The sequence below is a fragment of the Carcharhinus amblyrhynchos genome, chromosome 21 (genome assembly GCF_965287045.1).
Source record: "Carcharhinus amblyrhynchos chromosome 21, sCarAmb.v2.hapA, whole genome shotgun sequence".
NCBI lineage: Eukaryota > Metazoa > Chordata > Chondrichthyes > Carcharhiniformes > Carcharhinidae > Carcharhinus > Carcharhinus amblyrhynchos.
In genome coordinates, this window is record NC_137344.1 from 49,539,349 (window position 1) to 49,560,844 (window position 21,496).

General features: G+C 46.4%; 1 protein-coding gene across 1 annotated transcript; it reads left to right on the forward strand.

Moving 5' to 3' along the window:
* The first annotated feature begins 169 nt into the window (after window positions 1-169).
* Window positions 170-11,679, forward strand: LOC145356418 (HUWE1-associated protein modifying stress responses 1-like). The gene is made up of 4 exons (XM_080209131.1): window positions 170-470; window positions 2,288-2,374; window positions 8,240-8,512; window positions 10,380-11,679. Exons 1-4 carry the CDS (start codon window positions 242-244, stop codon window positions 10,616-10,618), a joined length of 828 nt encoding a protein of 275 aa, XP_080065257.1. The 5' UTR covers window positions 170-241; the 3' UTR covers window positions 10,619-11,679.
* The last annotated feature ends 9,817 nt before the right edge of the window (window positions 11,680-21,496 follow it).

Genomic DNA, 21,496 nt, shown 5'->3' on the forward strand with positions numbered 1-21,496 from the left:
CAGCGCGGAGATGGCGCCTGCGCATTCGGAGCAAGCTGCGGCCCCGGGGGCGGGGAGCGGGCGCGGTGCATGCGCATTTCCGGAGAGTGGCCGGGACGGCAAACAGTGCCTGCGCAATGAGCCGGCCGCCGGCAGGGGGCGGGGCCGAGCGGCTCCGCGCAGACGCAGCGGGGCGCCGGCGGCTGGATTGCGGCTGTGCCGGGCGGCCGGCGGCGGTGGGGCGGCTTTTCCCGGGCCGCCGATGGAGGAGGCCAAGGCTCCCAGCGACTCCGTGATGGCAGGGCACGGCCCTGAAAACTGGCTGTCCGGCTGGGAGCGCCAGTGTCTGGAAGAGGACGAGCGGCAGGGAGCTGGGCCCGGGGCGGCGGCGGCGGAGAGCGGGGCCGGCGGCACCGAGGCCGAGGCCCAGAGACAGCGGCTGTGGCTCTGCTTCCAGAACTCAGCCACCGCCATTGCCCAGCTCTACAAAGGTACCGGGGAGAGGGGAATGATATGGTGGGGGTGAAGGAGATACGTGAGGGGGAGGAAATGATGAGGGGGGGGTGGGGCAGTGATCTGGGGGGTGGGGGGGGGTGGGGCAGTGATCTGGGGGGTGGGGGGGGGTGGGGCAGTGATCTGGGGGGTGGGGGGGGGTGGGGCAGTGATCTGGGGGGTGGGGGGGGGTGGGGCAGTGATCTGGGGGGTGGGGGGGGGTGGGGCAGTGATCTGGGGGGTGGGGCAGTGATCTGGGGGGTGGGGGGGGGTGGGGCAGTGATCTGGGGGGTGGGGGGGGGTGGGGCAGTGATCTGGGGGGTGGGGCAGTGATCTGGGGGGTGGGGGGGGGTGGGGCAGTGATCTGGGGGGTGGGGGGGGGTGGGGCAGTGATCTGGGGGGGTGGGGGGGGTGGGGCAGTGATCTGGGGGGTGGGGGGGGGTGGGGCAGTGATCTGGGGGGTGGGGGGGGGTGGGGCAGTGATCTGGGGGGTGGGGGGGGGTGGGGCAGTGATCTGGGGGGGGGGGTGGGGCAGTGATCTGGGGGGGGGGGTGGGGCAGTGATCTGGGGGGGGGGGTGGGGCAGTGATCTGGGGGGGGGGTGGGGCAGTGATCTGGGGGGGGGGGTGGGGCAGTGATCTGGGGGGGGGGTGGGGCAGTGATCTGGGGGGGGTGGGGCAGTGATCTGGGGGAGGGGTAATGTGATGTGGGGGGAGCAGATGTCATGGGGAAGGGGTGTAGGTGGGGGGGGTGTTGTAGGGGTGGGGGGTGTTTTGGGGGAAGGAGTGTGGGTGGGGGGGGTGTTGTAGGGGTGGGGGGTGTTTTGGGGGAAGGAGTGTGGGTGGGGAGGGTGTTGTAGGGGTGGGGGGGTGTTTTGGGGGAAAGGATGTCGGTGGGGGGGTGTTTTGGGGGAAGGGGTGTGGGGGGGCAGGTGTTTTGGGGGAAGGGGTGTGGGGGGGCAGGTGTTTTGGGGGAAGGGGTGTGGGGGGGCAGGTGTTTTGGGGGAAGGGGTGTGGGGGGGGCAGGTGTTGTAGGGGTGTGGGGATTAGGTATATGGAGGAGTGGGGGGTGTTGTAGGGGTGTGGGGATTAGGTATATGGAGGAGCGGGTGTGGAATATGGAGGTTGGCCTGAAATCCAATTGCCACTGTGCCACCCAGTCTAGAAGTAGAGAAGTGTTGGTGGGGCCAGTTCTGGTCTCCTTATTTGAGGTGGGATGTGATGGCATTGTTGGCAATTCGGGGGAGGTTCACCAAACTGATTCCAGGTACAGGTCTGTCACTGTATAACATTGGGGTACGTTACTGTTGGGGATGAGTCTGTCACTGTATAACACTGGGGGAAAATAGTGGTGGGTACAGGATCTGACTATAACCCTGAGGTACAGTACAGATAGGGATGGGTCTGTCTCTATATAACTTGTGTATAGTACTGGTGGGGATGGTGTGCCACTATCATATGGGTACAGTACTGGTGGGGGTGTCACTATATGGGTACAGTACTGGGTCAGTAACATTGGGGTGCACTGTGGTCAGCAGCATCCCACTAAACTTAATAGGCTCAAATGAGATCTTTGTCATTTTTCTTTGTCCCATATAGTTGTCTGAGGGATTTTATTAACAATAATCTGTTCCAGTTATTAATAGTTACTTTATTTCAGTCCTGTTGTTTGTTTTTGAGTGAATGGAGCTCAGCTCCCCAACACAAATGGATTGGTCAGAATTGAGTAGAAGTGGTTTAATCAGCATTTTGGGGGTGGGGTGGAGTTTACATTTCAGTTTTAAGATTCCAATTGAAGACATTTTGTTGCCTTTTCAGACCGTGTTTATGAGCAGCAGCTGGGTATTCAGAGTCTGTGGAAGCCATTCCAGACAGCAGCCACTTCTGTTACTTGCCTGTATAAAGGTACGTTACGTAACTGTGCATCATCAAATCATTAGTGCCCATGGGTCCCAAATGGTTCCCAGATCCAGTGGACTATTTGTGCTCAGTGGCTTGTTCTACATCAATGTCCCATGTCTACAAGTTTGGAAAGGGCTTTTCTTCAGCCCTGCTGTTTCTTCAATGTGTAAAATCCTAAATTAACGCTATCAACAATTTTATAGGGCACCATAATCTCAATCACAAAGAGCTTCATGTCGTGTGAGTTACTGATATATCAGTAAATGCAGTGTCCCGGCCACAAGAAAGCACAGAAATTTTGAACCTGAATGATCCTCTCGAGCGACGGGAGGTCTTGAAATAGGGGAATAGATACCGTTCTCTGCAGCTGTGATGGGGGGATTCTGAAGGTTAGGTTGCCTACCCAGTGCTGGGTTCAAACATCTCATGACTGGAGAACAACTTAGAATGGGGATAATCCACTAGCAACCAATGACAAAGGTAGAACTAGGGCTTTTAAAAATTAATTCAAGGCTATGGACTTCACTGGCTTGGCCAACATTTATTGATGTACTGGGCTTCCCTAAGATTGCCCTTGAGAGGGTGTAGTGAGCTGCCTCCTTGAACCACTGCAGTTCCTGTGGTGTAGGTATACCCAGTAAGAAGTCTGACAACACCAGGTTTAAGTCCACCCGATTTATTTGATAGTAAACTCACAAGCTTTCGAGGTTTATCTCTTCGTCAGGTGAATGGAGAGTTTTGGCCTCAGACAGAGCATATAAAGCGCAGACAGTTTACAGATTACTGATTAGAGGACGTGTAGGTATACCCACAGTGCTATTAGGGAGGGAGTTCCAGGGCACCTCACATTCAGGGATGCCTGGTGTTGCTTCTGGCATACTCTCCTGCATAATTCATTGAACCAAGTTGATCCCCTGACTTGGTGGTAATGGTTGAGGGGGGTGATATGCCATGAGGTTACAGATTGTGGTTGAGTAGAACTCTGCTGCTGCTGATGGCCAGTCTTGACTTGCTAGATCTCTTCAAAGATTTGTCCCATTTAACACAATGGTAGTGCCATACAACACGATAGGCAGTATCTCAATGTGAAGGTGGGACTTCATTGCAACAAGGACTTTGGTGATTGCTTCTGCTAATATTGTCATGGGCAGATGTATCTATGGCAGGTTGATGAGAGTGTATGTTTTTCCCTCTTATTGGTTCCTTCACCACCTTTTGCAATATCCTTAGGACTCGACCAGCTCATTCAGCAGAGGTGCTTAAGGAGCTTGAGGAACTGTATTCTAAATTCATTGGGATTACAACTTAAACCATGTGCAAATTAGCATACGGTCAGGCAGATTGGAGAATTAAAGAGTGGTATGGAAAGAAAGAGTTTTGATCCATGAGGAACTGACACCAGTACAGGACGGTGAGGTAGCTGGATTATTGCAGGAGCTCCATTTATTCTGACTGGGATTAGTGTCCTCAAATCATGTAACAAACTACAGATAGGGATTTTAAACCAAAAATGGTGGGAGGGATCAGATAAAGGGAGATTAAGAGGAAAAACAATCAATAGATCACTTGCAACTTGGGTAAAGACCATTGGGTCAGAGTGACAGAATGTAACAGCAATCAGCTGCTCTGATCCATTCAAAAATAGAGCTTTCAGTAAAATGTAAGGCACTTTATCTGAATGCATGAAGTGTTTGTAACAAGAGACAAACTAACAGCACAAATCAAAATGAACAGGTTTAATCAAATCGCATTGCAGTGACACAGTTGCAAGCTGACCAAGGTTAGTAAATATTCTAGGCTGCACAACTCAGCAGCGTGGAAGAGGAGGACTGGACATAATAGGATGCGACAGGCTATTGTAAAAAAAAATCAGGACGAGGAATCAGTTTGGTAGAGATCAGGAGTAATGAGGATCACTGCTGCAAGCAGTTTATAAGCCTCCTTCCTAACAGTAGTTATACGATTGATTAAACACACAACTGGAGCTGGTAACAAAAAGGAATGTAATTATCGCAGGCAACTTTAAACTTTATACAAACTGGAGAAATCAAATTGACAAAAGTAGTCTGAAAGGTAAGCTTGTAGAATACTTTCATGTCAGCATCCGAGAACAATATGTTGTGGAACAATTAGCGATGATGTTATCATATATCTAGTATTGTGTGATGAGACATATTTAATTAGTGAAAGGACCATTGAGAAAAAGTAATGACAATGCATTGAATTCCATGTTAAGTTGAGGGTGACGACAATGTCCAAACAAAAATCTTAAACTTAATATGAAGTCAGTTGCTTAGGTATGAGGAGAGAGCTACCTAAGTTCAATTGGATGAAAAGACTGAAAGGTATGGCAGTAAATAAACAGTGGGAGACACTTCAAGACATTACTCAATTTTCAAAAATACGTTCCATTAAAAGAAACTTGGTGAGAATGGCTCATCTAGGGCTTACTAGAGAACTTAAACATAGTAAGAAATTTAGAAGAGGCTTATAATTTTGTGAAAACTGGTGGTCAGAGTTGAGAAATCAGCAAAGAGTGACCAAAGAGTTGATAAAAGGCTGCAAAACAGACTGAAAGTAGTCAGGCTAGCAATATAGAATTGGAGTAGCCAAAGTAAATGTTGATCCCTTTGATTGGGATTGGAGAGAATTTTGGATTGAATGAGAAATGGCAAAAATGAGGACAGATATTAATATATTGAATTGGGTTACCACCCTAACCCACTAAGTTAATAAGAAGATAGAGTATTTAACATCAACATGGAAAAGTGTAAGAAGAACTTAAAATACAAAAAGCCAGTGATTCCCTGGGACCTGGAGAAAGATCATTCTAGAGATAATGGTGTGATGAAACTGCTATCTTTATGTATTTGTTTGTGAGGGACTATTTTCGGATGCAGTGATTTCCTACAGAGTCAGTTTGTTTGGAAGGAATGCAGAAGTTGCTGAAAAAGCAGGATAATTACTCATTTTAGCCATTTAAGTGTTGATTACAGGTGTACAGGAACAGTCATGTGATATCAGAAATGGCAGGCGCTAGGATTGTAGTGCCTTTTTAAGATTTCAACATTTTAAGAAGGCAGTTGCTGACTGGAGCATTTAAAAAGAGGCTCCCTCTCCCTCCCCCCCTCTCTCTCCCTCTCTCTCTCTCTGTCTCTCACTCTCACACACATTCATTCTGTCTCTGATATTACGTCTCTGAAATCTCCAGGGCAGTTTGCTCCAGTCAAAGCTAATTTGACTGAATTTGCTAACTCATTTTAGATTGGGATATTAAGTCTATAAGAGGAATATTGCTTAATTGGAACCGATCTGTAATAAGTTAGAAGTTAAGAATTTGTTTCTTATCTTTAAAGATTGTTCAATAGTTGAGTTAAACTGTTTCATTCTGTTAGTCATTTTAAACTGTTATGAATAAAGCTTGTTTTGATTTTAAAAATCCCTAATTTGTCAGTGGGATCAGTTCTGGGGCGAAGCATTTTTCTACTGAGAAATAAACAGCCTGACTTCATAATCTACCTTGGGATTTCTGATCTGGCACCCTAAGGTGGCACAGTGGTTAGCACTGCTGCCTCTCAGCGCCAGGGATCCGGGTTCAATTCCCGGCTCGGGTCACTGTCTCTGCAGAATCTGCACATTCTCCCTGCGTTTGCATGGGTTTCCTCCCACAGTCTGAAAGATGTGCTGGTTAGGTGCATTGGCTGTGCTAAATTCTCCCTCAGTGAACCCAAACAGGCGCTTAAGTGTGGTGACATGGGGATTTTCACAGTAACTTCATTGCAGTGTTAATGTAAACCTACTTGTGACGCACAAATAAACTACTGAAATAACAATATTGCTCATTCTGCAGAATTTCCTAGATTTTAGAATAGGCCTGTGGATTGAAAGTTAGCAAACGTGACATCATTGTTCAAGAGAATACAGCTTGTAGATAAAAGGGATCCATTGATGGTGTATACTTAATTTTTCAAAAATAATTAAAATGGGCCCAGACAAAAGGTGGGGCTCATGGGGTAAGGGGTAATGTATTAACATGGACGGAGGATTGGCCAATGGGAAGAAAGCTGAACTTAAGGATATATGGGACATATCTCTGCAGTTTCTTGTGGTCTTGGGCAGAGCAGGAGCCATACCAAACTGTGATACAACCAGAAAGAATGCTTTCTATGGTGCATCTGTAAAAGTTGGTGAGAGCCGTAGTGGACATGCCAAATTTCCTTTGCCTTCCTTAGCATATGACAAGCTGCCATATGGAGTATAATGTGGGGAATTGATGTGATTCACTTTCTTTGAAGAAAATAAAATCTTTTAAGAGGTATGGCAAGCAACTCAGAAGGCAAGTTACACGCTTACATAGAATCCTAGGATCCTTTCAGCCCCTTGGGTCTGCACAGACCACAATCCCACCCAGATGCCACCCCCTTAACCTCATGCATTTATCCTACTAGTGTCCCCCTGACACTAAGGTGTAATTTAGCACAGCCAATCAATCTAACCCACACATCTTTGGACTGTGGGAGGAAACCCGTGCAGACACAAGGAGAATGTGCAGAGTTTACATGGTCATCTGAGGCCAGGATTGAACCCCCCCCCCCCCCCCCCACCCAGCCCCTGGCATTGTGAGACTTCAGTGCTAACTACCGTGCCGTGTTGGTCTTTATTGCAAGGGCATTGGAGTACAAGATTTGAAAACACAGTTGAGACTTTTTGAATTGAAATGTTGTTAGACCAGGAACCAGGTTAAGTCAGTGAGCACGGGTTAGAATAGGGGCAGCAACATTTTAATGAGTTGAAGTTTACATAGCATGGAGATTGAAAGGTTGGCCAAGGCAGCATGGGAATAATCAATTCTAAAGGTAACAAAGGGTTTTGGCTGTGGCAGCGCTGGAATTGGGTGAGGTTGGAGGTCTCCCTGATGGAGTGGATGTGAGACGGCATGGCTCAGCCTGAGACAATGGCCACACACAGCCCAGCTCCCTTCTGCAGAACTGCTCACTCTATCCGGATCATCTTGGAATAACCCTTGTCTTTTCCTTTTAAGAGTTTTTTAAAGCTACCTCTCCCTCCAGAAGGAAGTTGGTGAGGAGTTCTCATTCTTTGCCATCCATGTCTGTTGCTTCTTCCACTCACCCGCCATGCCAAACTTCCCTTGGGTTATTCCTGTGCCCTGTCCCGAAACTCCCATCTTTCTCTCCTTGCATTTTTGTCCCATGAGATCAACTCCTCAGCCTTATCCCACTGAGTGGCCACCCAGCTTCCCTTCCAGCCTCCCATGTTGTTAATGATTCTCCCTCTTCAGATGCTGTTCCTTTGCCTTTCAATTTTGCTGTGGTTTCTCTGTTCCTGTTAACCCTTCTCTGTCCACTGCCCCAACTCTAACCTTCCTTCAGCTCAAGCCCTTGAATATGTCACCCCTCCCAGCGCCATGTTTGAATCCCTCCAATCAAGTTTCTGCATCTTGTCACAGTACTTTTGTTACATTCACCAATGACATCCTCTGTGTGTGGGGTAAGCTGTCGCCCTCTGCCTGTCTGTTAATCACACCCTCCTCTACCAGCATGCCTCCATTGTCACCTTGCCTTGTTTCATCTGTCCACCCAACGTCCCAACACCTGTGCTATCCCCAAGATCTTGCCACCTGTCCACCCAAGTTCCTGTTTTACATGTTGCCCGTCTACATTATCTGAAAATATATTGGTTACTGGGTCTGCAGCTCATTCTATACCTCACTGGACCCCAGTGCTATTTGGTTTCATCTTTTAGATGCCACGCTTCTTTTGAAAGTAGACTTTGTAGGAAGGCTCTAGCTGTGTCACCTTGGTAACTCCATCTGCACCCACAGTCTAACTTTCACCTTTCACTTTCCAGATGGGCTTGAGGCGTACAGAGCCAGTTTGGATTTGGGTGTGCAGGCAGGCTATCAGAGGAGGAACAAGGAAATGCTGGCCTGGGTGAAGAAAAGGAGACACATCATTCACCGAGAGGACTTGCTCAGCTTCCTGTGTAGGAAGTCACCACCCTCGAGGAACAGCAGACTGACACCTCGACTAAACATACCCTCTTCAGTGTTGGCACAGGAAGATTCAAACAGGACTCCTGAGGGTGACCTGCAGGCATTTACTGATGCCATTGCTGTGCATGGTAATTGAAGGATTGTTCAGAATGCTTTCTGACTGAAATCTGCTCACAACTGGGTTTTTTTTATTTGAGAAGCTTTAAACCGTTCCTATTGCCACATCATCTTGCTGCACTCTGCTCGCAGCAGAGAGCTCCCTCCCTCACTCCACTTTGTGCTATCTCTCCTTCCACCTCCATAGTCTCTTAAAAAGCCATCGGCTACATTTCTGGTCACCTCCCAAACACACTAATTGTGTGTTTCTGCCCATTGCCTCTCAGACCCTCGCTGTGAATTGAAGTTTCAGGGTTAAATAGTAGAACAGAATCTGACACGTGTTTAAGAAGTATCCTGTGATCTCCCATCTCTCCATCACAGTAAAACAGCCTGGGTCTTTGATGTGAGAAAACTGTTCTCTTCCTGGGCTCATTGGTGCATTTTGCCTCTCCCATCCAGTAATAAGTCATGTCCCAGTTACCTGCCATTCAGGCAGTATTAACCTAGAAATGTTGCAATCCAGACTCCGCTAACTACAAGTTTAAACATTTGAATGCAGTATCAGAGTATCAAGCCATCTGATTTTAAATCTAATTTACTTTCCTGCCTTCTGAGCAGACAGAATCAGCTGGGTATATATTTTATAACATTACCTAATATCTGAATTCTACAGTAATGGGAGGGAGCCTCCTGGGTGTCTGGGAGGTTGAGTTGTGAACTATTTTATTGAAAAACATTTTTTCAAGGCCTTGGTAGAGGGGGAAATGAATCCAGGACAGACCGAGTGAAGGGTTTCCCTTTAATTATACCCCGGGTGTGGTCATCACCAGTAAGGCTAGTATTTATTGTCCATCCTTAGTTTCCCTTGCTGGCCTTAATGGCCTTCATGAAGTCACCTTGTCCTTTGTAGCACTTTGATATGACCGATTGGCTTGTCTGACCATTTGAGAGGATAGTGAGGAATCAGCCGCATTGGTCCCCTTGTTCTCCATGTAGTGGCTTGTTAATGGGTAGCTGGAGGTGAGAGACATATTCACTGGGAGGTGAAGCTGGCTTCAAATCTGCCCTTGTGGGATGGACAGTTTTAATAAATCTCCATTGTGTGCGCAAACTCAAGCCATAATAAATATTTATAACTTTGTGACGTAGAACAAAAGAAATTTATACTAAAGACAGTTGACCCGTTGTCTATGTTGGCTGTTCACTGGAGCAATCCCAATCTAATCCCGCTGCCCTGTCTGTCTGCCCTGGTGCCTGTATCTATTATTTCTAAAAAGATGCAATCATCTCAGCATTAATTTCTCCCTGTGTCCAAACCTGTATGGAGATTGTTCCTCATCCTCCTCGCTCTTAGGATCCACTTGATATTTCATGTCCCCTCATTGCCAACTCCCCAAACCAAATCTTCCCCCATTCACATCATAATTTTAAAAGCTCAGTTGAATCTGTTTAAATCTCTGCTGCCATGGAGACGGTCTTGCTATCTCAGGTTTCTAATGATTAAAGCTTCTTATCGGTGAGGAATCTATGCTGGAAGCTCTCTCTGGATTTAGTGTCCCCTGGAATGGATCACCCAGTATTGCGCAGAGTTCTGTAACCAGCTTCCTCATTCCCTGTTCAAGTTGATCACGACCTCTTTGCACTTGCACACCCTGTTCCTATTTATAAACCCCAGTGTGATATTACTCCCCTCTAACTTACCTGCTCCTCGTGTTTAGGGAATTGTGTATTTGCCTTGTCCATTTCCTTGGGTTGACTGATCCATCTGTGGTGGAAGCTCTTAGATCTGTCCTGTCCTCCTGACTGTTTGAAAGACAGTGTAATGTTGGTCACAGAGTGGCAGATTGTGTAGAATTGAGATTGATATTCTGTCTTTGGTCTTTGTGTCCCCCACAGGCCTCAGTGGCGCCATGGCAAATGTCAGCGTGCGCTCGGCAACACCTGGGTCCCCGACACATGCAGGCAGCAACTCTGCCTCGGTGCGCAGGCGCGGCAGCCTGCAGGATGTGGACTTAAATAGCTTTATAGCCGAGGAGATGGCCCGTCACCTGGACAGCTCGAGGAAGAGGGCGCCAGCCCAATGCAGCGACGTCATCACCGAATCACCCAGTCACAAGAGAAGCCGGATGCTATGAGCAGAGAAATGAGCTGAACACTGCTCGCAGCTGAAGCAGGGAATAGTAGGAACCAAAAAAAAAACACACAAGTAAACCTTTGGCCAAACTTTGGAACAAATGTTTATTAAATAAAAGTGTATTGTGATTACTTCAATCTTGCGAGACACTTGTACTTGAAAATGCAATATCAAAGTGGGTTTTTAAAGGGCATTATGAAGATTTTGATCTAAGTATTGCCTGCGTACTGCATTACATGGCTCAGTTATGTATTTTATGTTTTTTGTAATTTTCTTTTGGCACTTTATTTAACAGTAATTTTGAGAATTGTTTGTAACCTGCCTCTCAGTTACTTGACCCTGTGTGGCTCCTGGTGCCTGCATACCAGACTGCGTGCCATCCTTCCCTTCCTGACCTCACTGTTACTGTGTTCAAAACAGACCAAAGTATTTGGTCCTTAGAATCACGAGGGTGAACATTTCTCAAGAGCTTGGTTGTTGTCAGTGACCCAGAACAATTGGGCCACTTGTGCTGAGGATACTTGATCCACCTCTGGAATCCCTGTGTGCCCTGGAATGGGAAATTTACAAAGTTGTCACGATGCAGTGCCAGCACACACCAAACATGGGGAGTGACAGAAAACAGGGTGTTGGACATTTGTCCATCTCCACCCACAGAAAAATGGGCTTAGCGTGCATGAAAACTTGCTGTTAACGGATAAATTCCTACAGCTATCCACTGGCATGCCTGTAAAGGGATCGCTGCATTCTGTGCCTGCTGTTTCTGGAGTCCCTCAGTGTCTTCATTTAAAACCAGATTACCTTGATCTTGTACCTCAAAGGCTAAACAATGTATTGCCAGCCTTTAAGGTTACAGCACACATTACTGTAAAGTAGTGTGACTCAGAGAAAGCTGTGTGAATGTTGCATTGCTGACCATTGTATTGTCCTAGTCACAGAGTCAAGTAATTGTGAAAGGGTTTAAAATGTTAATCATACCTGTTTAAATTGTGCAAAACTTTGAATTGCAATGTCCTGGCTAATCACAGTTGTGAATCCAATAAATACAGAAGCATCAAATTACTCAACCTGTCCAGTCTCCTCCCTCAGTTGAAGATGTTAGTCTTGTGTGTCAGTCACAATGATGGACTGAACAAGTTGTTACACTTTAGGACTGGTTGGATGTGCGCACATTATTGGGGAAGTTGAAATTTCTGATGGGCTGGATCATGTTATGCCAAACACAACACCAATGTCTCTTGCACTGAATTCAGAGACTTGGCACTAACCCCAGAAATGTTGCACAGTTTAATCTCTGGTGTAACTCATGGATTTGCCTGAACCAGCTATTCCCCCTACCTGAGTATCCCCCTCATCTGCCCACTGAAATATACCCGGATACTCCAGCTGGTGTTCCTCTACTCCAGTGTTATCTTTGAAAGTCTGAGGTGATTCATTCCTGGTCAAAGCCCAAGCTGGAAGAGTGCGCAGATCATGCAGCAGAAGATCTGGGCCGTTGAGTTCTGTTGGGATTCAGTTTCAAGGATGCGCCTTTTCCCAACCTGCTCCATGCTCCCATTTGTGGTTTTGAACAGATTGGCAATGGGATGCATCACATCAGCCAATCCAATTGTCATTTGATGTCCACGCGGTTACTGAGTTTGTGAGAAGTAGCTCACGCGTCGAAATATTCTCTTCAATGGCTGAGGGATCACTTTCTCATCGAGTCAGGTTGTGGGTTCAAGGCTTATCTGGAGGCTTGGACAGGACTATGACGGCACTCATAATGTTAAAATGGCGGCGTGGGCTCGTTGGGCCAAAGGGCCTGTTTCCCGTGCTGTGTTGTTCTTTGTTCTTGAAGGAGTGCAGCACTGTTGGAGGTGCTGGGTTTTGAATAAGCCATTAAACCCTGTCTGTCTTGGGTGGGCATATATTCCATGGTGTTATTGAAGAGTAGCAATGAATTCTCGCCCATGTCCTCACTAATACCGATGCCTTTGCGACCATCATGTGAACAGGTTTTGGATTACTATCTCTGTTCTGTTGGAGAGCCTTTACAGTGTTGCATTCCCTCCATTACTTCAGAAATGCTTAATTGTAAACCTTTTTGATGACAGTATCTTGAAAGATGCTATAAAAATTTAACTTTTTTTAATACTAATTTTGAACAAATACTTTTGAAGATTTTTCCCCATTTTTACAAATACACACAGTCCGGTAGGGTGCAGAATCATTTTCCATACAGAAAAAGACAGGAAAACACCTTTTAGTTGGTTTGGGTTATTCATTGTCGTCAGTGCTTCCCACCATATAAATAATGTCTTTTCCCAGAATATGTCTAGCTTTATAGGAGTAAATCAGAGATTCTTCGTCTCCAAAATAACCAATTTAAAGTATACACAACACCGTTGGTTCTAAGGGGGTTTCCTCACCAACTGAGGACTCAAGGCTATACCCACAACCTCTTAGCCATCTGCCCAGCTCCCTGCAGTGGATCTATTCCTCTTGATTAGAATAAAGGATACTGTTATGAATCATGCTGATAAATGTGAGGGAATCCCAAAACCCAGAAGGCTAATTTGGGTCCCTGGTTTGTAGTGATGTAAGTGTTTTATGGTGATCTGGTGAACAGTATGCAACCCAGAGAGGAAACAGTCCAATTGTGTGAAGAATCAGTTAGCTCAGTTGGCTGAATAGCTGGTTAGTGATGCAGAGCAACGCCAACAGAATTCCAGAGATTCACCACCCTTTGAGTGAAGAAGTTCCTCCTCAACTCCGTTCTAAACTGTACCCCCCCCCCCCTTATTTTGAGGCTGTGCCCTCTAGTTCTGGTTTCCTTTTTAAGTAGAAAGAATCTCTCTGCCTCTACCCTATCTAGCTCCTTCATTATCTTGTAAGTCTCTATAAGATTACCCCCTCAGCCTTCTAAACTCTGACGAGTACAGGCCCAGTCTATTCAATCTCTCCTCATAAGCTATCTCTGGTATCAGCCTGGTGAATCTTCTCTGTACTCCCTCCAAGGCCAATATATCCTTTTGCAAATAAGGGGACCAAAACTGTACAATAAATCAAATCAAATCAAAAAGTTGTGTGTGTTAGGTGGATTGGCTATGGTGGATGTGTGGGAATGGGAGGGTGGGCCTTGGTGGGATGTCCTTTCGGAAAGTTGGTTCAGACTTGATGGGCCAGTGGCCTCCTTCTGCACTGTAGAGACTCTATGGTTCTAAAGCTCCAAGTCATTTAAGGACACTGATGGCTATAAACACAATTTTCCATGAAACTATCCCTTGGTTGCCAAAACTATCGATATTTTACCTGAAACTCTAGTAACTTTTCCCAAACAACATTAATATTAAGTCACTGTGACCTAAACACAGAAAATAACAACCACAACCAGGTTATGGTGGCCACTTCTGGGAAATAGTCAAATGTGTAAAATACTTGTTCCTCACTGGCGGGCTAATTCACATCTCATCACTTCTCCAGCTGTCTCCTTTAATCAACTCTTTGCCATGACTTCGTGTTTTTAATCTTAATTTTCCTTAGTTCTTAATACAGTATAATATATTCCACTATTATCAATGCAAGGGTTATTAGAAGCAAAGACATAAGTATTGCGCAGTTCTAATATCATTCAACCTTCAAATGCACTCCTCAAACAAAAGGAGGAGACCGAGGGGTCTATGCTATTAAAGATAAATGGATGTCCCTGGTTTCAAAAGAATAACAGGTGAAATTCATCTTAATGATCATTTATAAGATCACCCCCATCATATTACACAGGATTAATAAGAAAATCCAACAACAAGGGGTATAGTCCAAGATTAATGATGAGTTACAAGTTGTGTTTTCAAATCATTGCCTTCTACAGTGTTTAGAAAGACCAAAGTCTTAGTAAGATTGTTGAACATCTTCGAAGACCTGTTGCTGTGTAACCCTCAAAGTAGCGGGATCTAGAAGGGCATATTGCTTTCAGATCTTTCCCAGCTTTATCAAAACCTTTGCGCCTCTGTATCGCTGCTGAGCAAGTCCTGGCCACTCTTTGGCAATCTCCCCCAGCTCCTGCCTCCCCCATTCCCCTGCCTCTCCCTCCACACCAAGGGTGATACTGTGGTTAGCAACACTGCCTCACAACGCCAGGGACTTTGGTTCGATTCCCAGCTTGGGTCACTGTGTGGAGTTTTGATTAAAAAATTCCTAATTTTGTCAATGGAATCACTCCTGGGGCAAAGCATTCTCCTAATGAGAAATCGCCTGGCTACTGGGGTTTCTGATCTGACACCCTAGGGTGGCACAGTGGTTAGCACTGCTTCCTCACAGCACCAGGGACCCAGGGCGGTACGGTGGCACAGCGGTTAGCACTGCTGCCTCACAGTGCCATAGACCTGGGTTCGATTCCCAGCTTGGGTCACTGTCTGTGTGGACTCTGCACATTCTCCCCATGTCTGCGTGGGTTTCCGGGTGCTCTGGTTTCCTCTCACAATTCTGGTTAGGGTGCATCGGCCGTGCTAAATCCTCCCTCAGCGTACCCAAAAAGATGCTGGGAGTGTGGCGACTGGGGGATTTTTCACAGTAACTTCATTGCAGTGTTAATGCAAGCGTGCTCATGACACTAATAAGCTATAAAACTGATAAACTATAAACACCTCTCCTCCCTCCCCCTGCCTCTCTCCACTTCACCACCCCCCCCCATGATCTTTGAAGAAAAGCAGGGACGCCTGATCAATATTTATTCCTCAACTAACATCACCAAAACATTCCTGGGAGAGAAGTGGCAGCAAATCCATCACTAGTACCAAATGTTACCGATAGTGGGAATGTAGCCTTAACTGAACTTGCTGGAAGTGTGCGCCATGTTTGGAGAGGAACGATTACCATTTCAGGGTGATGACCTTTCACCTCTGTTCCGTGTAGGATTTGCAGAGTGAAATTTGGCTGCTGTATCTCCGATAGTGAGGAGTAGGCCATCTAGCCCTTCGAGCCTGCCCCGCCATTCAATAAGATCATGGCTGATCTGAAGTGGATCAGTTCCACTTTCCCGCTTTCTCCCCATAACCCTTAATTCCCTTGTCTATCAGAAACCTATCTACCCGTGACTTAAATATATTCAGCGAGGCAGCCTCCACCACTTCAACGGGCAGAGAATTCCAGAGATTCACCACCCTTTGAGTGAAGAAGTTCCTCCTCAACTCCAATCTAAGCTGTCCCCCCCTTATCTTGAGGCTGTGCCCTCTAGTCCTGCTATCCTTTCTAAGCGGGAAGAATCTCTCTACCTCTACCCTATCCATCCCCTTCATTATCTTATACGTCTCTATAAGATCCCCCCTCCTCCTTCTAAACTCCAAGGAGTACAGACATCCTGAGTTGTGAATGAACAGAACAAAGAACAAAGAAAATTCCAGCACAGGAACAGGCCCTTCGGCCCCTCCAAGCCTGCACCGACCATGCTGCCCGACTGAACTAAAACCCCCTACCCTTCCAGGGACCATATCCCTCTATTCCCATCCTATTCATGTATTTGCCAAGATGCCCCTTAAAACTCACTACCGTATCCGCTTCCACTACCTCTCCAGGCAACAAGTTCCAGATACCCATCAAACTCTGTGTAAAAATCTGCCTCATAATCTCCTTTAAACTTTGCTCCGTGCATCGTAAACCTGTGCCCCCGAGTAATTGAGTCTTCCACCCTGGGAAAAAGCTTCTGACTATCCACTGTGTCCGTGCCTCTCATAATCTTGTAGACTTCTATCAGGTCTCCCCTCAACCTCTATCGTTCCAGTGAGAACAAACCAAGTTTCTCCAACCTCTCCTCATAGCTAATGCCCTCCATACCAGGCAACATCCTGAGAAACCTTTTCTGTACCCTCTCCAAAGCCTCCACATCCTTCTGGTAGTGTGGCGACCAGAACTGAACACTATATTCCAAGTGCGGCCTCACTAAGGTTCTTATTTGATTTATTATTGTCACGTGTATTAACATACAGTGAAATGTATTGTTTCTTGCATGCTATATAGACAAAACGCACTGTCCATAGAGAAGGAAACAAGAGAGTACAGAATGTAGTGTTACAGCCATAGCTAAGGTGTAGAGAAAGATCAACTTAATGCAAGGTAGGTCCATTCAAAAGTCTGACAACAGCAGGGAAGAAGTCAGTTCTTGAGTCAGTTGGTATGTGACTCCAGACTTTTGTATTTTTTCCTGAAGGAAGAAGGTGGAAGAGAGAATGTCCGGGGTGCATGGGGTCCTTAATTATTCTGGCTGCTTTGCCAAGGCAGTGGGAAGTGTAGACAGAGTCAATGGATGGGAGGCTGGTTTGCGTGATCGATTGGGTTACATTCACAATCTTTTGTAGTTCCTTGTGGTCTTGGGCAGAGCAGGAGCCCATACCAAGCTGATACAACCAGAAAGAATGCTTTCTACAGGGCATCTGTAAAAGTTGGTGAGAGTCGTAGCAGACATGCCAAATTTCTTTAGCCCCCTGAGAAAGTAGAGGCGTTGGTGGGGCTCTTAACTATAGTGTCAGCATGGGGGGGACCAGGACAGGTTGTTGGTGATCTGGACACCTAAAATCTTGAAGCTCTCGACCCTTTCTACTTTGTCCCCATTGATGTAGGCAGGGGCATGTTCACCTCTATGTTTCCTGAAGTCGATGACACTCTCCTTCGTTTTGTTGACATTGAGGGAGAGATTATTGTTGCCGCACCAGTTCACAGATTCTCTATCTCATTCCTGTACTCTGTCTTGTCATTGTTTGAGATCCGACCCACTACGGTGGTATCGTCAGCAAACTTGAAAATCGAATTGAAGGGGAATTTGGCCGCACAGTCATAGTTGTATAAGGAGGGGACTGAAAACACAGCCTTGTGGGGCACCGGTGTTGAGGATGATCGTGGAGGAGGTGTTGTTGCCTATCCTTACTGATTGTGGTCTGTGAGTTAGGAAGTCCAGGATCCAGTTGAAGAGGGAGGAGCTGAGGCCCAGGCCATGGAGTTTGGAGGTGAGTTTCGTGGGAATAATGGTGTTGAAGGCTGAGCTGTAGTCAATAAATAAGAGTCTAACGTAAGTGTCCTTGTTATCTAGGTGTTCCAGGGTTTAGTTCTACAATATTCTATAAAGCTGCAACATGACTTGCCAATTTTTAAACTCAAGCCAGTTACATTTTCCTCCGAATCATTTATATATATTACAAACAGCAAAGGTCCCAGCACTGATCCCTGGTGTGATATAATAGCTAATGATCAACAATGCAGTGTTAAACAGTACACAATGATACGAGGTTAGTGACACACACAGAAACCCAGATTGTCCTCTTTACAGACCCAATCATAACCCGAATCCTAACCCTGACTCTAACCCAAACCCAAAACATGATGACCACAGTTGTTTGTGGGGGTTGCACTCCTGTTATTCTATCCCGTTGGAGAATGGTCCCTGGTGTTGTTTGTGGGAAGTAAAATTTAGTAAAGATATATGGAAATTGTGCCTCTGACATTCTCGGCTCTGAAGCAGTCTTTTTCCCGCCAAATATTACCTTTGTAATATTTCATGGAATCCCTACAGTGCAGAAGGAGGCCATTTGGCCCATCGAGTCTGCACCAACTAACAAAGAACAAAGAAAATTACAGCACGGGAACAGGCCCTTCGGCCCTCCAAGCCTGCACCCACCATGCTGCTCGACTGAACTAGAACCCCCTACCCTTCCGGGGACCATATCCCTCTATTCCCATCCTATTCATGCACTTGTCAAGATGCCCCTTAAAACTCTCTGTCGTATCTGCTTCCACTATCTCTCCCAGGAATGAGTTCCAGACACCCACCACCTTCTATGTAAAAGACTTGCCTCACAGATCTCCTTTGCCCCTCACACCTTAACCCTGTGCCCCCTAAGAATTGACTCTTCCACCCTGGGAAAAAGCTTCTGACTATCCACTCTGTCCATGCCTCTCATAATCTTATAGACTTCTATCAGGTCTCCCCTCAACCTCCATCGTTCCAGTGAGAACAAACCAAGTTTCTCCAACCTAATGCCCTCCATACCAGAGCAACATCCTTTTCTGTACCCTCTCCAAAGCCTCCACATCCTTCTGGTAGTGTGGCGACCAGAATTGAACACTATATTCCAAGTGCAGCCTCACTAAGGTTCTATAAAAGCTGCAACATGACTTGCCAATTTTTAAACTCAATGCCCCGGTCGATGAAGGTAAGCATGCTGTATGCCTTCTTGACTACCTTCTCCACCTGCATTTCCACTTTCAGTGACCTGTGTACCTGTACACCCAGATCCCTTTGCCTATCAATACTCTTAAGAGTATTTTTCCATTTATTGTATATTTCCTATCTGTATTAGATTTTCCAAAATGCATTATCTCACATTTGTCCAGATTAAACTCCATCCGCCATCTCTCCGCCCAAGTCTCCAACTGATCTATATCCTGCTGTATCCTCTGATGGTCCTTATCACTATCTGCAAATCCACCCACCTTCGTGTCATCAGTAAACTTACTAATCAATCCAGTTACATTTTCCTCCAAATTATTTATATATATTACAAACAGCGAAGATCCCAGCACTGATCCCTGAGGAACACCACTTGTCACAGCCCTCCATTCAGAAACACACCCTTCCACCGCTACCCTCTGTCTTCTATGACTGAGTAAAAAGTCTGACAACACCAGGTTTTAGTCCAACCGATTTATTTGATAGTAAACGCACAAGCTTTCGGGTTAGTCCCTTCGTCAGGTGAATGGACTAACCCGAAAGCTTGTGCGTTTACTATCAAATAAATCGGTTGGACTAAAACCTGGTGTTGTCAGACTTTTTGCTGTGTTTACCCCAGTCCAACGCCGGCACATCCACATCATGACTTCTATGACTGAGCCAGTTTTGTATCCACCTTGCCAGCTCACCTCTGATCCCATGCGACTTCACCTTCTGCATCAGTCTGCCATGAAGGACCTTTCTACAGATTATCCTATCAGGCCCTATCCCAGTAACCCCACACATTTAACCCAATAATCCCCTAATCTACACATCCCAGGACACTAAGGGGCAATTTAGCATGGCCTATCTACCTAACCCACACATCTGTAGGAGGAAACCGGAGCTCCTGGAGGAAACCCATGCAGACATGGGCAGAATGTGCAGACTCCACACACACACTGTGCTGATCTGAAGTAGGAGTACCCACCTTTCATCTTACTTCAAGACAGTTACTGAGTTAGGTGGGCACCCACCAGAGATAGGGCAGCACAGTAGCACAGTGGGTTAGCACTGCTGCTTCACAGCTCCAGGGACCTGGGTTCGATTCCTGGCTCGGGTCACTGTCTGTGTGGAGTTTGCACATTCTCCTCGTGTCTGCGTGGGTTTCCTCCGGGTGCTCCGGTTTCCTCCCACAGTCCAAAGATGTGCGGGTTAGGTTGATTGGCTAGGCTAAAAATTGCCCTTAGTGTCCTAAAATGCTTAGATTAGAGGGATTAGTGGGTATAATATGTAGGGATATGGGGGGTAGGGCCTGGGTGGGATTGTGTTCGGTGCAGACTCGATGGGCCGAAGGGCCTCTTTCTGCACTGTAGGGTTCTATGATTCTATAAAATACACAGCAAGATTCCAGTTTGTGTGATCTTTATACTGGAGCATCCTGACAGTGTCAGGGAATCCAGATTAAACTGTCGGGAAAACCAGGCCATCCTGATGCCGGGTTCAGCACCTTTCCCGGGAACTCTGTCTCAAGCAGCCGTGCCTCAGTGGTGAAGTTTTTGGTTCTACTCTTTGCTTTCAAATGTAACCAAGGCACCGACAGCCCCCTCACTGAGGCACCAGGCGTGACCACAGCTCCTCAATTATAATTCTCAGCCTCATAACAGGGAGCTAATCCTGTCAAATCAGTCCATTTTCCGTGCATTTTTCTGTCAATAAGTCAGCGATACGCTTTGTGAAGGAGACTGAATTTATACAATCTAACAGATAACCATCCAATCTCTCAGAACACCCGGGGGTGCAAGTGCACAAGTCTTTGAAGGTGGCAGTGCAAGTGGAGAGTGTGGTGAAGAAAGCCTATGGTATGTTAGCCTTTATAGGAAGGAGTATAGAATATAAGAGCTGGAGTCTAAAGTTGCAGTTGTACAGAACGTTGGTTAGGCCACATTTGGAGTACTGCGTCCAGTTCTGGTCGCCTTACTACCGGAAGGACGTGGAGACTCTGGAGAGAGTGCAGAGGAGGTTTACCAGGATGTTGCCTGGTATGGAAGGACAGGGGTATGAGGAAAGATTGAAGAAATTGGGGCTCTTTTCCCTTGAAAGACAGTGACTGAGGGGGGATCTAATAGAGGTATATAAGATTATGAAGGGTATAGATAGAGCAAACAGAGGGAAGCTATTTCCTATAATAGAGACACGTAGGACAAGGGGCCATGGACTTAAGGTGAGGGGGGAGAGGTACAACACAGATATTAGAGGGAGGTTTTTCACACAGAGGGGTAGTGGGGGTATGGAATGCTCTGCCAAGTAAGGTGGTGGAGGCAAACACGCTAGAGTCCTTTAAGAGAGACAGGCACATGACTGAGTTGGAGATGGGTGGATATAGGAGAACCTTTAAATAAGGGTCATTAGCATTGGGGCATCCCTGGTAATGTAAATGGGTATAGTATGATAATAATGTTTTTCTCTTTTCATTCACAGGTTTTAAGTCGGTCCACCTCGTGTCCAACGAGGGGCATACACGCGATGGGTCGTACTGGGGCTGCTCTTGGTTGTTCGAGATTGGCCTAGTGCTTCATGTCGTTAGTGTGTGCCTAAACTGGACCAGATACTGGGCAAGACGACAGCTCAGTGACTATCACTGATTGCTGTACAGACACATGGATTTGGGCCGGTGTCTGTGGGAGTTTGCGCATTCTCCCC